The 13,746-nt window shown below is 36.6% G+C and overlaps 2 protein-coding genes across 3 annotated transcripts in view; both read left to right on the top strand.

Moving 5' to 3' along the window:
• Positions 1-10,339, top strand: part of PGAP1 (post-GPI attachment to proteins inositol deacylase 1) — a 36,818-nt gene extending 26,479 nt beyond the window's left edge. Inside the window, exon 27 of one of the 2 annotated variants that reach the window (XM_066554056.1) lies at positions 10,260-10,339. In XM_066554056.1, coding sequence (XP_066410153.1) covers positions 10,260-10,293 — 34 coding nt within the window. In that variant the 3' untranslated portion in view covers positions 10,294-10,339. Of the gene's footprint in view, positions 1-498; positions 4,617-10,259 lie in introns of those variants that run through there. The other variant, XM_066554055.1, reaches the window with a different exon arrangement.
• On the top strand, positions 4,729-13,645 carry C7H2orf66 (chromosome 7 C2orf66 homolog). Its single transcript, XM_066554058.1, has 4 exons — positions 4,729-10,666; positions 11,185-11,327; positions 12,215-12,406; positions 13,405-13,645. The coding sequence occupies exons 2-3, from the start codon at positions 11,205-11,207 to the stop codon at positions 12,386-12,388; spliced, it is 297 nt and encodes a 98-aa protein (XP_066410155.1). The 5' UTR covers positions 4,729-10,666; positions 11,185-11,204; the 3' UTR covers positions 12,389-12,406; positions 13,405-13,645.
• Positions 13,646-13,746: the final 101 nt, after the last annotated feature.

Below are 13,746 nucleotides of genomic sequence, written 5' to 3'. Positions count from 1 at the left end.
ATTATTGTCAGACAGTTAGAAAGAAAAGGGAATTCTACAGGATTATAGTTATGTTCTTGTAGCTCCCCTTATGGGAGAAGAAATATAATGTGTTCCCTACTGGATTAAGAAGTTCTGAGAACTTGGTTTTGCTGACAGATTATTTCTTGTTGAGATATGAAATTAGTTAATGCCTCATGAATGACAATAAATAACAAATGTCATTTATCCTCTTGACCAGTACCTGTTATCTCAAGTGATCCAAACCATTAAGTCTTCCTATGTTACAGAGAACAAATTTCTAAATTAATATATTTTTAAGGACATTAACCTTTTTGAATAATTTCTCTTGCTTATGCATCAATTTTTATGGCCTATTAGACCTAGTTACTCAGTTTTAAAGATTAACAAAGCCTTGAAATAGAAATTATTTTGCAAAGGAAAATGATATATGGCATTTGCATGTTTTCTGCATATGTGGCTACAAAATGATAATTTTTTTTCTTTCTATTCTTATAGTAAACTCTTGAAGATTGCAGCCAAAGTTCCACTCCCTTTGTCTGTTGCAATGCTGGCCTTTGGACGAATGCATTTATACAGAGTCCCACACTTTGTAACTTTTTCTCTTCTTCTACACGTGCTGTGCTGTTTTGTGTAATGTTCATTCTATATAGGACAATGCACCCTAGAAACTTAACACTGGAGATGGGAAAAATTGCAACACAGAAATGCCTAAATTAATATGATCAGTAGTTTACATTATGTGGGAAAGAGGACAGAACTGTGAATACTTTGCAGATAATTCATGGTTTTATTCATGTTGCTTAGAAAACTTTTCCTGGTGTTTATTTCGTGTCTCTGAAAATGGAGTGATTTAACTGTGTATAAGCACATGACTCATACCAGTGCAACATCTCAATACTCTGCCTTGTAGACACTTTGGTATTTCACTGTACTGCTTTGTGAAAACTCCTTTTTTACTCACTGTGCCATGCAGTGTCTGTGTTCTGAACTTGCATCTCTTGCAGGTCTAAAGTATGCTGGTTAAAACTCAATACATTTCAAGCACACTGTGACTATCACAAAAACCACACAGCCAAGTATACTTTGAATGATTTTATGTTACATTCAAAAGCTGCCACATTTGTGTCTAGACAAACTAGAATGTACTGCTTATATAGAACTGTTATTTCTATCAAATCATTTGTTCAATCAGTGTGAGTTGAACATTTGTGAGATTATTGCAAGTCTTACACATTTTACTTTTTGTGAGAGTGAGAAGACAACAGTATTCTATGTAGCTTTCTATTCAGGAAGGATACCAGCAGATTCATAAACAATTTGCTGTAATGTTGTTTTAAAACATTGTCAGTTTTCTCTGGAATTTTGAAATTAATCCTTAGACTTTGTCCATATGTAGAAGCTAGCAAATGTTGAGATATGCTGTGAGTTACCAGTTCATTTGCTGCACTCTTTCTAAGTAGACAAGGCAGGCTTTTTTCCTGTTGTAAACAGAGAACCAACCATCTCCTAATAAATGCCAGTGCATAAAATGAATATGGAATAGTTACAACCCTGCAAACTCCTGTCCAGCCATACAGTGCTAACTTCTGCATGTGGGCAAACTCAGTAATAGTGGGAAATACTGACCATAATTATTAGCTCTGTATAAATTTTATCTTAGTGCCTAGATGCTACAGTGACTGCCATTTATAATAAAGCCTACAATAGCTATGTGTAAGGAATTCTGTCCCCTGGGCATGTGTTCTGCCAACAGAAGAAATCTCAGCAGTCCTTAGTTTTAAATGATGTATTGATTCTGTGTAGAGATGAGCTTACTACTTGCTTCTGTGTTAGCTGTCTCTGCTGTGTCTGAGATACCTGTTCCCTTCATCTGGAAACACCAAACCAGCTCAATCATCTTATAGGAATACCAAGAGGAAATCTGCTGCTCACAGTCAATCAAGAATACTCTTGATCCAGTCAGCCTGACCCATTAATTCCATCATATCTTAATAATCTTGCCTAAGTGCCTCAGTTATTTCTAATGTGTTGTTAGGGTCAATTCCTTTGAGCTGGTGGAAAGACTCAATTCACACAGTGACTTTCCAAAATGAAGGACAAATGTGAAGAAAGCCACGTGTGTTTTGTTTGCTTATATCCATATCAGCAGTTCAAGTTATTAATAAGTCATTACAAGTGCTGTAACTGAGTAAGGGTATTGTAGTTAGCCAAACCACTGTCACTGTTATCAGTAATCTATGTGCTGGTATTCTAGTCTTAACCTTTTCAAAAAGAAGGTTAGAATATATATATAGTGTTTGTAAATCAGAAAAGTTATTTGAATAGATTATATCTTGATATTTTCTAATCAAATGTATGCTACAGTATATGTATATAAGATAGTTTGTGTGATTTAATATACTTGTAGCTAAATGCACCAGTTGGTTTCACTAGAAATTGCTGTTCAGACAGAAGAACAGAGTTCTTGTACTTGCAAATGGCTGTGAATGAAAGATGGTGGCAGAACTGCACAGGGCTGGTAAAGGGCTGTGAAATGTGCAGGGTCTGATTTCTGTGGAAAAGATAGTTTTCCTTGACTTTCATGGTCCATTTGGCTTACTACTCTATTTTACTTCTGATTTTGTTTTGCCACCTTAACAGGCTCTTTCTGCATGAATCCATTTGTCGGAACTGTTGGAAATGAAACAGACTTGACATTTGGTATCTTTAATAGCTTTCAAAGTATGCCATAAAGTGAAACCTACTGAATTACAGCAGCATAGGATAACAACTTTTTTTTTTTTCATTTAATGCAACTTTTTTTTTTTTTCATTTAATGATTTTTTTTTTAGCTGGAGTTCTATTGATGATTATTAGAACTCTTCATAAAGTGGGTTCTGGTATCTTGTGTATTCTCCTGCCTGATTTTCAAGCTGGAGGTAGGGATAGGTATAATCCTGAGTCTGAGATCCCAGATGACAAGAGTTTTTCACATCTCCCTCAACACTCCCTTTTCTCAGAGATGGTTTACCTTTACTGGGGAAAAGAGGGGAAGTCTTGCTCCTATTTTGAATTTAAATGCCTTGTGTGCCATTTAATAGATTTAAACTGTTGGCAGGGATGTGTGACTGGATTGTGCAGTGATCATGGACTGGACAACTTCAGCTCTTTGGCGGATCAGGAGTTTAATCCCAATTAGATTAGCCATACAATCAATGGATGGTAATAGGATTAGAACGAGTCTTACAATTCATCCCATTCTGAGAGAGGATGAATTCTCCTACTTGTCATTCTGAAAAGGACTAGATTTTGTAACAGTCTGAGGTTGTTTTTCGGGTAAAATACAATGATTGCTTGTTGTTACTTTTGGACAAGAAGCTTCTGTTAGGTGAATCTGTAGTTCTGCCACTGTTCAATTATCATTGCAGCAGAAACATAGGATAACCCAATATATATATATATATATACACACACACACTGTTAATTGCATATATAAGGAGATGTAAATATTACTGAAATATCCTTTATTATGAGTGGGCTGCATTTATAGAACAGCTTTTGGCAAATACATTATAATGTCTCTTACTACCTTTAATTACATTAAAATTCCACTTTATTCTTCACATTTTAGATTATCTAGACCATGTGGGAGGAGACCAAGGCACAAACTGTAAGGGTTTAGACCTCAGGATGCATTCAAAATAAAAACTATTTATGTGGATCTAATATGATTTTCTTATAAGCTATCAGAGACAGAATGAGGAAACAGGGTAAGAACTTAAAATACTAAATGCCACTAACTTTTGGTACAGCAGAGTCTTTCTTTGACAGGGAGAGATTTAATGAGAAGCTTTGGTGGTAGCTTCATACCCTGAAATTACTCTGGAAGTATATAATCTTTTCTGCTTGATGTCATCAAACATGTTCCTCACAGTCTCATCATGCTGCAATGACACGTGTAGCTAACACTTCTTAGAAATTCTCTGTGTCTGATAAGGAAAAACTCACATCTTCATTGGAATTACCAAATGCACCTTGGAACTGAGTGAATTAACGTTGTCCAAAGCTAATCTTCTAAGTTGTGATTTAAAAGTTGCAGTGAGTCACATTTCAGCATCCTGTTGAAAGAGGATTGGTTTGGGGGTTTTGGGGGGAGATTTCTTTGTATGTTTTATTTCCAAGAAACCTGCAGTAAATGGAATTTAAGTTAGTATTATTTCTGACATTTAGAGTTCTGCCCTGATTTTGGTTTTTTCATGAAGCAAATCATTCCTTAGTATTAATTTGCTATGTTTCAAAACAAATAGATGACAAATGACAAAACTGTGAGCAGTGCAGTACTAATACATTGTAGAAGGCATAGAGACTGCTGGTATGTCTAAGTGAATTTTTCATTTATAACCTAATTGGACTAACTTTAAAGTCAGTGATTAACAAAATAAAATGTATTCACATTTAACCTCAAAAGCATTGCACATGTCAGTGTTTGATACATCTCATTTTCCGTATGTTTGCCAGTAACAAGTGATAAACTCAGTTGATGTTCTTCTGAAATCTGATAAATCTGATCCATCTGAGCACAGAATAAAGTCTGTTATGTAGTCATTAATAAATGTAAACATTTGAGAAACTTCCATTTGAATCAAGTTATTTCAATACAGGGTTGAGTGTGTTTAGGCTTTCATTGTATTTATACTGAGATAAAACCAGCCATTTACTGACCTTTAATACTCTGAGCTATGAAAATGTTTTTGGAAGTGGTTGTAGAGTCTGTACAGAATTGTGCTGCTGTTCTAAATCACTAAGCTACTAGGAAATTGTTGGTTGTAAAGTAGACTGAATTCTTGATGCTTATTTTCCATTTAGTGTTTTAATGGTGAATGTTTCTCAGTTAATTTACAGCTTTGACTTTTTGCATGTCTTTTTATGTTTCTGGGATATAATCAGGCTAGCTTTTGTAAGCATTTAGCACTGTAAAATATAAAATTTTCAACACTGTTCCTTTAGGGGAGACATACTTTTGTCACCAAAGCTACATACTGCTGTTGTATAGCCTCCAGGAAATGTGTGACAATGAAGGACAAGTCAAAACTAGTCCATTTTTTATTTTAAAGTACAATTTTTACCTTTTTTTTAGAGCCAGAACTTTGAACTAAAATATTAGAATCCGTAAAGTCTTAAAAAATTTGAAAACGTTTTGCAAAGACTATACTTTCTGATGTATATTTTTATTTATGGGTGAACGTGTGCAAAACTTTTAATCAGCTCATCTATCCTCAAACTCAAGTAAAAAGTATACACTTTGTCTTATTAATAGACACTGCTGCTTTTAAAAATGAATTTTAAGCATTTAGAGAGAAAATTCCATAGCTCTTACTTAAGCAAATCTGCCCAGCCCTCAATTTTTCAGGTGTCTAAGCACATAACTGCCTCAAATATGTGCTTATTGCCTTGTAGGATGAAAACCTGAACTGTGATATTTTGCATTTATTTTCTTAAGATGTAAGGTTTCTTTCTGCATTTTTAAATGTAGACACATTTTGCTATTCACGCTGCCATAAACAAACCTTGTAAGCATTGTCTCCCTACAGTTATTGGCAGCTTGTGCTCTGGCTTCTGTAGGAACGTATGGTGTCAGAGCTGAGTTTGTCTCTAAAAACCAGGAGTGCTGAACATGATAATATTTGTTCTTTGTGGCACATCACTGTGGGTCCTCCTTCCCCATGCAGCTCTCTCTGGTTTGCAGCGTCCCTGGCCTGTAGTGCCCAGCAGGAGTGCCCAGAGCAGTGGAACTGGGACTCACCTGGCAGGACGTGCAGCAGCTGTGTCCTGTAGACTCCTTCTGTTTGTTGAAATATCAGCCAAGACTGTTTTCCCCCTCCAACTTAAATAATTCAGGGTATATCTAAGTATCAAATGTGCAAGTGTGTTGATGTTTATTTTTACAAAAGGCTAAGTGCACTATTTTAGGATCAGTTCAGGCTTCAGTATTTTCCACCCACTTCAGTCTGAGTTTGGAAACAGGATTTGAGACTGCAGCACCTGACAGCTGGAATACTTTACAGAAATCTACAGGTAGTAGACAGGACACATATGATTAGAGTGCCAGGCCAAAACTGAAATGTGAAATTCCTCACTGTGACTTTAAACTTGTAGCTTTCTAGAGAGAGAAAAAAAATACATATATACTGTGCCTTAAACCAGTAAATGAATACACTCCAACTGTAGCCTGTGGACTTCCATAGCCTTATATTTGATTTTTGAAGTTGACCAAAAATATTTGTGTGGATCATACTGAAACTTGATTTGGGGAAAATGCTTAAAAAAGTTATTTTGACCCCATTTTACACTTAGAGAAATGAAGATTTATGACAAGTACAGCATATTTTTTATTTGGAATCACACCAACCAAAGTCAGAAGGCTTTAGCTGACCTGAATTTTTCAAGCCTTTCTGTTGTGACCAAAAGAAAAACAAGGAAGGAAAACTGGTTGCAGATATCTGTCTTAGCTTTGAAGTCTGTGTGTCAAATTATTTTTAAACATTTTGCTATTTGGTCCTCAATTAAAAAAAAATCTCAATTTTAGTTTAAGCAAAATACTGTATTTAAGCCATTAAATAGCAAAATCTTCACCAGTGTAAGAAAACTAGACAGGGGCGGGGTTGGTTGTTTGTGTTAAGGCTCCAGAAGTTTTGAATACTAAATTTTACTTTTTAGGGAAAATATTCACATGTAAATCCCTGAAAGCTCATATGTAGATTCCTTTTTTTGGAGAAAAAAAATTGCACTTTTTTTATCCTAACTCATTAAAGAAAACTAGAAATACTTAAGATCTTAAAATCTTGTTTTAATATAGTAGAAGGATTTCTTACATATATTTTTAAATAAAAAGAGCTCAGGAAAAGCCACTGCTGGCTTTTCTTATTTGTCTCTAGAGGATTCTCTGTGTGTTTTGAACAAATTCTGATTTCCCTCCCCCTCCCATATAGCACTGAACCTTGGAAAGTGATGCCATCTCAGAGGTTATTGCTGTACTGGAGGTATTTAGACATGCACACAAAGAACTGCCTGCCAGCTGCTCACAGAGCAATACACAGCAATGTTAGAAAACATTTCCTTTCACTGAGCTCCTGCTTCCCTCTGGCTGCCACAGTGCTGCTGCTGCTGCTGCTGAGCACAACATGGAACAGACCATCTTGGTGTCTTCCCTGCTGCCTAAACTCATTCCAGTCACCTCACTTCTTATTTTGTGGTGATGTTTCAGCACTCCTGGCCTTTGGTGATTTTCTAGCCACTGGAATATTCTAGTACTGAGAAGGAAGAAGTACCTTTAAGGCCTTCATGTATGATGATGACTCGAGAGAAACCGTGTAACTTGATTCCCCACTGACCTTTTAATTGTTTTTTTCAAGCACAAAGAATAATGTTGGCCAAAATACCCTGTTTGGGTGATTAGTGGGGAGGGAAGGATTTGTTGGTTGTAAATGGACTTAAAACTTTGAAGAAAACACGTAATTTTGGGGAAAATCTTATCACTTCTCAAAGCAATCTGTCTTAGAAGTTTTTAACTCTGCCTCTGTGTTCAGTTATTATGTAGCTACCACAAATGTGATGTTGTACATGAACTCACTCTTAATATTTACAGATTTTTAGAGATGTTGACAGGGTCTTATCTATAAATGTTTGAATAATGCTATAGCAAATTATTGTGCTTATAAAAATGTTTATAAATAAGTTCTTACAGATCATGTCATGTATCCTAAACTTTGGCAAAGTCCTTGTCTTGTGAGATGCTGAGAAAACCTTGGAGAAGAGGTATTTTCAGATGATGTTGTAATTGCTGAAAGATGACATCTCACAGCCTTTAAAAACTGCATTTAGATACTTTTTTGTTGTAGTTGAGGGCAACTTGATTGGGAGCTGCTCTGGGATGTTCCTGTTTTGTTTCCTGATTTCCCTGGCTGCAGTGTGTACTTCAATTTGGTTTTTGTCTTTTTTTTTACCTAAGTGTGCATGACTTTCTGTATAGCAAATGCCCTGCTAAAGAAACACTTCTGTATATTTTTGTATGGTATTCCAACGTGCTTGCATTGGTACAAATGGTTGTAAATCCCAAAAAGTGCCACTTGCCAGTGCTGCTCTGTGTTACCTGTATGCTGTTGTGCAAACACGCTGAGTGTTGTGAGCCGTGTTTGCCTTTAGTCTTGCCTCAGGTACTCATGTGGAGCAGTTTGGTGCTTTTCCTTCTGACTTGTAATACTTGGGATTCTAAGCAGAAAATAAAAGTAGTGAACAAAAAGCCTTGTGGTTGGAGCAGTGCTTTAACAGGTGCTTCTTTCACACCTCAAGTACAGTGCAATAAAGATAGTTGGATAGACAGGGTGAAGCTTGGCTCAGTGTCTTAACTCCAACACCTCAGGCTGCATGGCCAGGAAATGCAATAAAATTCAATGTGTTTCCTGAACAATACACTTTATACAGAGCATCAAATGTATAAAACTTGTTCTCAGCTAAACTAGTATATTTTAAATTTGTACATTTCAGAGGTGAATTGTGTGGAACTGAGCAAGCAATGCTATCAGCATTTTCATCTTCACAGCAGTTTAATTCAAACATACATGAACATTACTTCCTGTGCCAGAAAGTAAGGTTATGTAATTAGTATAGACACTTTGAAAATATTTAATTTATTGAAGATGTTTATCAAGAAAACCTGATGCTTAAATTTGGGTGCATTAAAAAGGCAGCCCCCTGACATCTGGCTTTGATAGCATTTGTTAAACTTAGCTACTGTCCTCAAAAATGAGGTTGCAATTTTATTCAGTCAGTGTAAGTATACTAATAGTATTTTAATATGAATGTGTTCTGCTTATATTTGACTTTCCCTGAAGGAAGGAATTGAATTTACTAAAAAAAGACCAACCCACACATTACAATGAGCTATAGGTCTAAACAGACTTTTAGCTCCAACAGTTTCTCAGAGCTTTAGCTCAGGAAGCAACAAGTGTGTATGGATTTTTTTTTCAGACAGCTGACAGAGAATATATGCTAATTGAATCTCTTGTATATCTGCATGCTTCATCAGTCACCCACATTGCCTGAGTTCTTCCAGTAACAAAGCTTGTTTCATATTTGCAGATGACTTCAATATGTTTTATTAGCTGAATACACTGCATATCCCCAGTTCTTTGTAAAGAAATCAATGGAATAAATTAATTGAGGGGGAGAAAAGAGGTAGAAGAAAACTGCCAGCTCTTCTGGCTTTTTTTCCCCTCCTCTTTCCAAAGATAAGGAACTAAAATCTAATCCCAAACTGTAAATCTTGCCTTTTCCCCTTCCTGTCATTTTCTCTACAGGAGCATATTTCAATTTCTAGCTGAAATAAGTATCTACCTAGAATATCAACAAAGACAGTTCCTTTATGCTGGGACCTTTTTTGTGGTTTTCTGTGCTACTGCTCTGTTCTTGATGAGTCCAATGTCTGGAAGTTGAGTGTTATGAAACATAATTGATGGGGCTTAATGGATTTTCTTTGTTTTTGTGTATGATTTTTTTAAAACTTCAAATATGCAGAATAATAAACAAGCTGGATAAGTTGTCTTGAATTTTTATATATTACTGTAGTCACAAAAATAAGCTGCTGTTTTAGCAGAAGGGAATAAGAGGAGAAACAAGTGCTAACTGTGGAGTTATCAAGTGTCCTCCCCTTGGCCAGTGCATATCCTGGGGATATCTGGGTTTCTTTCTCATCTTTGGGAATGGAAGACTTGGTGCTTGGGATCAGCTTGAAAATAACACTGCTAGGATTTTGTTTACTGTGTTGCTAGTGATGTTTGGATATCCAAAACTTCACCTTCCTGGAAGGCTGGTGGCAGGTTTTTATTTTGCTTTCAAAATTTAAACCAAAGGAAAATGTAAAGCTTCTAGTCAGACACAAACATCTACACTCGGGAGTAAGGTGATGGTCAAATATTTTTAATTTTAACATGTCTATTTAGGGACATATTTTATGTGATGCTAAATCATGTATCATCTACATAGCGGAGAGAAGAGTGCAGTGAAATAATAAAAAATATGAGCAGCTTTGATATGCAGAATGCTATGCACTAAGGCCAAGGTAAATTAGCAGAGTCCTCCTTGCAGCCTTTGTTTTAGTTTCTAGTGTGACAGGAGAATATTAACTGCTGATAAAATCAGGGCAGGAAAACAATGCTTCCACTAAAATGTTATGATTTTGGATATTGAAGCAGACCTTACTTTTCCCTCTCTTTTTCCAGCATCAAGAGAGTGATCCAGATCTCATTTACTTGAAAACCATTAGTCACCATTCTAGAGAGACAGCTAATTACTTTTAACAAAAAATAATATTTTGATAAAGCTGTGCCATTTCTCCTGGGAATTGTTTTAAACTTCCTGTATGCCTACAACCAATTTCTGCAATACAGCTTGGGAGGAATTTGTACTGCACTGTTCAATAGCAACAGGTCTGAAGAGTACCAAGGATGAAATTCTCAAGGGTCTTTATGTCATGGTTGGAAATGGAATCATTACTGTATTTTTGAGCTCCTGCTAACGTCACTGACACCCACCTACAGTCTACTAGAAATATAAGTGCAGAGATCAGGTTGTTCACAGATTACAAGGAGACCAACCAAGAAGGGGCAAGCCAAAGCCAAATTCCCTGGTAAGTTCTATTTTAAAGAATGTGAGAGGGAGAATTCCTTTTCTCCTCCTGAGTCAAGTTGTGAAATGGATCTCTAGTATGTTAGACCAGGCTGTATTAAATACCGTTGCACTTGTTATTATATGTAGTAAAATGTAATGCAGTTTTATAAAACTGAGCTCTCTGGATCCTGGGTCATATTTTTGCATTCTCCTTGGAGCATACTAGCCTGGTGCTGTACTAGCCACTGAAAATGGCTTTGTGTAATAAAGGTAAACTTACAAATGTAATATTTTGTGTTGAGTGTTCTACCGGTCCATCAGAGGAGAGTCCAGTGTCTAGAAATAGCTTTGGTATGGGAAATGCTTGTTTAGAATAATTTGTTCTTCCAAGGACCTTAGTACTATGAAAAAAAAAAGAGTTGCTAGCACATGGATGTAATCTGCAGTGGGCAGATTTTCTTGGATTCACATGCTTTGTGTGTTCCCAGTGACAGCTGTATAGGATTTAAGGAGTATGTCTGTTTATCCCTCTTACAGGCAGTCTGTTCATCTCCAGCATGTGGAAAGGGCTGCTCCTGGGTCTGTATGTAGTATTGGCTGTCAGAGGACTGGCAAAGGGTGCTCCTTCCCAGCCAGAAGATAAATGGAAGCCTCTTGATAACCCCAGAAATAGAGACCTGGTAAGGAAATGTTTCAAGAAAGAGAGCTGAGGTTCTGTGTGGTTTTTTTTGTTTTCCATTAAGAGACTCCTTATTGTCTAAATTTAAAGGCAAGAGGGGCCCATTTGATGTAATATTAGGAGCTGTGCACTTTGTATGGTCAATAACCATTTCTCAGTCAAGATGTACCCCTTAACTGAAGAGACATTCTCAGAGCACAGTAGTGCTCAAAATGTGCTTATATCTCCATCCAGCAGCTTTCGTTTTTAAAAAATTATTTTTATTATACAGCCACTTGTTTTGTGAAACAGAAGAGGAATGATTACTGTGTTTCTTTCAGATGTGTACTCTGATTGCATCTTATTTGTACTCTGAAGTACAAATAAGTTTGCATCTGACAGCTACGAAAACACCACTCAGAGAACATTTGCACAATCTTAAAAAGAATTTGTGAAGGAAAAGAATTGGTTTCCTTTGATATTTCCTCAGTGTTTTAAAAAGCTTTAATTTCTCCTTGGAAGTGATTACTGGGGAACAGTTCAAATCAATTGCCCATTGTTGCTGACTCCTACTGAAATGTTTACAGAGGTTTCCAGTTTGCTGTCAGCAGGGGCTTGGCTGTGCCTGTTTTCCAAGGGGTGCAGTTATCTCACAGCCCCCGTGGTTCAGTGGGGAGCATAAATGAGCAGGACACAGTTGCTGCTCTTCTGACTTCACATAGATGCACAAGGCATGGATGGAGGGAGTGGGCATGTCTGAATTAGGTTGCCTACACTGTATCAGGTTATTATCAGAATTGAGGATTTCATCCCACAGAGGAATAAACATTCAATCTAATTTGTGTCAGTAGAAATAATTAATCTCCATGGGTCATGCTCTGTTTATTCTCACATCCACGATCTGCTCAGTTTTTCAGAACACTCCAGGCTTACTTCTCAGGCAGGGGTCTGGATCTCAGGAAGTTCCCAGCCACTTTCACTGTGAACAATGAAGGACCAAGGCTCTACTCAGATCCTATTGCTTCTGCATTTGCAGATTATGAAGAAAAGAAAAAATCCTTTCAGAACTATTTCAAAGGCTGAAAGATTCCGCTGATGAAGGTAAAAGAGGGTGCCTTGTCCTCTGATGTCACGTGTAACCAAGAAAGAGTCTGACTGAAGTATAAAGCAACTTCTTTCTCAGAAGGAATTAAAAATGTACTACCTTAACCCTTGCCTGAAGTGGGGTTTAAAATTCTTGAGGCAGAGATTTATGAGGTCATTACTACTTAGATAAAATAACACATGGTGCTTGTGCAGACCTCTATAGACCCTGATTTATTTTGTTTTCTCTTTTTTCTCCCCGCCTTCATATGGAGTAGAATTCTGCAAATGTACAGATACTAGGGGATGCAGGTTTTGTGTAAGGAATTGAAAAGAGTAAGATTACAAATTGAGATTAGTGGTTTTGTGTGATGTATGTAGATTAAGAAAATTAATTTAGCATAAGTTATTGCACTAACAAAGCATACATTCTCTTTTACATTCACAGTAAATATTGTTTTCTTCTGGTTTACAAATAGCTGAGAATTTCAACAAGATTTAAATCAAAGCATTTTGGTGATTTACTCAGTATCTTAAAGTGCTTAAGTTGTAATCAATATTCAGCTTAGGATTTCCAGCTCTGTCCTGTTCTTGGACTGTTTAACACCTTGTCTGTTTATAATAAAAATTAAAGCTTTATTCTTATTATCATGAACCATAATAAAGACTGCACTCAAATTTTAATACTAAATTCTCTTTTTGCTGAGCTGCTATGTAATGAAAAATTACACAACACCAAAGAATGTATATTTTGTGCATGGAAAAACAAAAAGAAAAGGGAATTCAGAATGGATGCTGTACTACAAATCACAGCAGCAGTGAGAAAATGACTGGTGGAAACTTTGTCCTGCATAATTCAGGATGGTTGTGGTAGTTCTTTTCAGTGTTCAGAACTGTTTTGTGGGAACAGAGGTTCAGCCAGTGGTTTTTTGTCTTGGTTTGGATCACACCTTGGTTGCGTATGGATATTTCTGTATTAGTCTCATGTATTTGTATTTTTTTTTTGTCTTTTTTAGGCATTAACTTCAGAAGTCCATGCCAAGTGGAAACCTTCACAGCAAAATTTTACTGCTTTGACTTTTTAACTGTTACCTGACAATTCCAAAGTTTCTTCACTGTCCCGTTCCTGCCAGTGGAATCTGGTGTCCTGCTGCAATGAGCATTATTCTGTCTGTTGACAAATGTGTGCTACTGCAGTCTGTGAGCAGAATTGTGCTTAAGTGTGAATAAATGGGGAGTGCAACAGCGTGCATTTAACCAGTGCCACGTGTCTTTGTTCAAAGCTGGGAAATAAACGTTCCCTTTCGGTTTATTAGAAGGAGACGTCCCAAGGTGTTCTGTGCCAAGTGTTCACATCC

This window comes from Molothrus aeneus, chromosome 7 (genome assembly GCF_037042795.1).
Source record: "Molothrus aeneus isolate 106 chromosome 7, BPBGC_Maene_1.0, whole genome shotgun sequence".
Taxonomy (NCBI): domain Eukaryota; kingdom Metazoa; phylum Chordata; class Aves; order Passeriformes; family Icteridae; genus Molothrus; species Molothrus aeneus.
The sequence above is the reverse complement of the archived record's forward strand: the minus strand, read 5'-3'. Positions and strand labels throughout refer to the sequence as shown.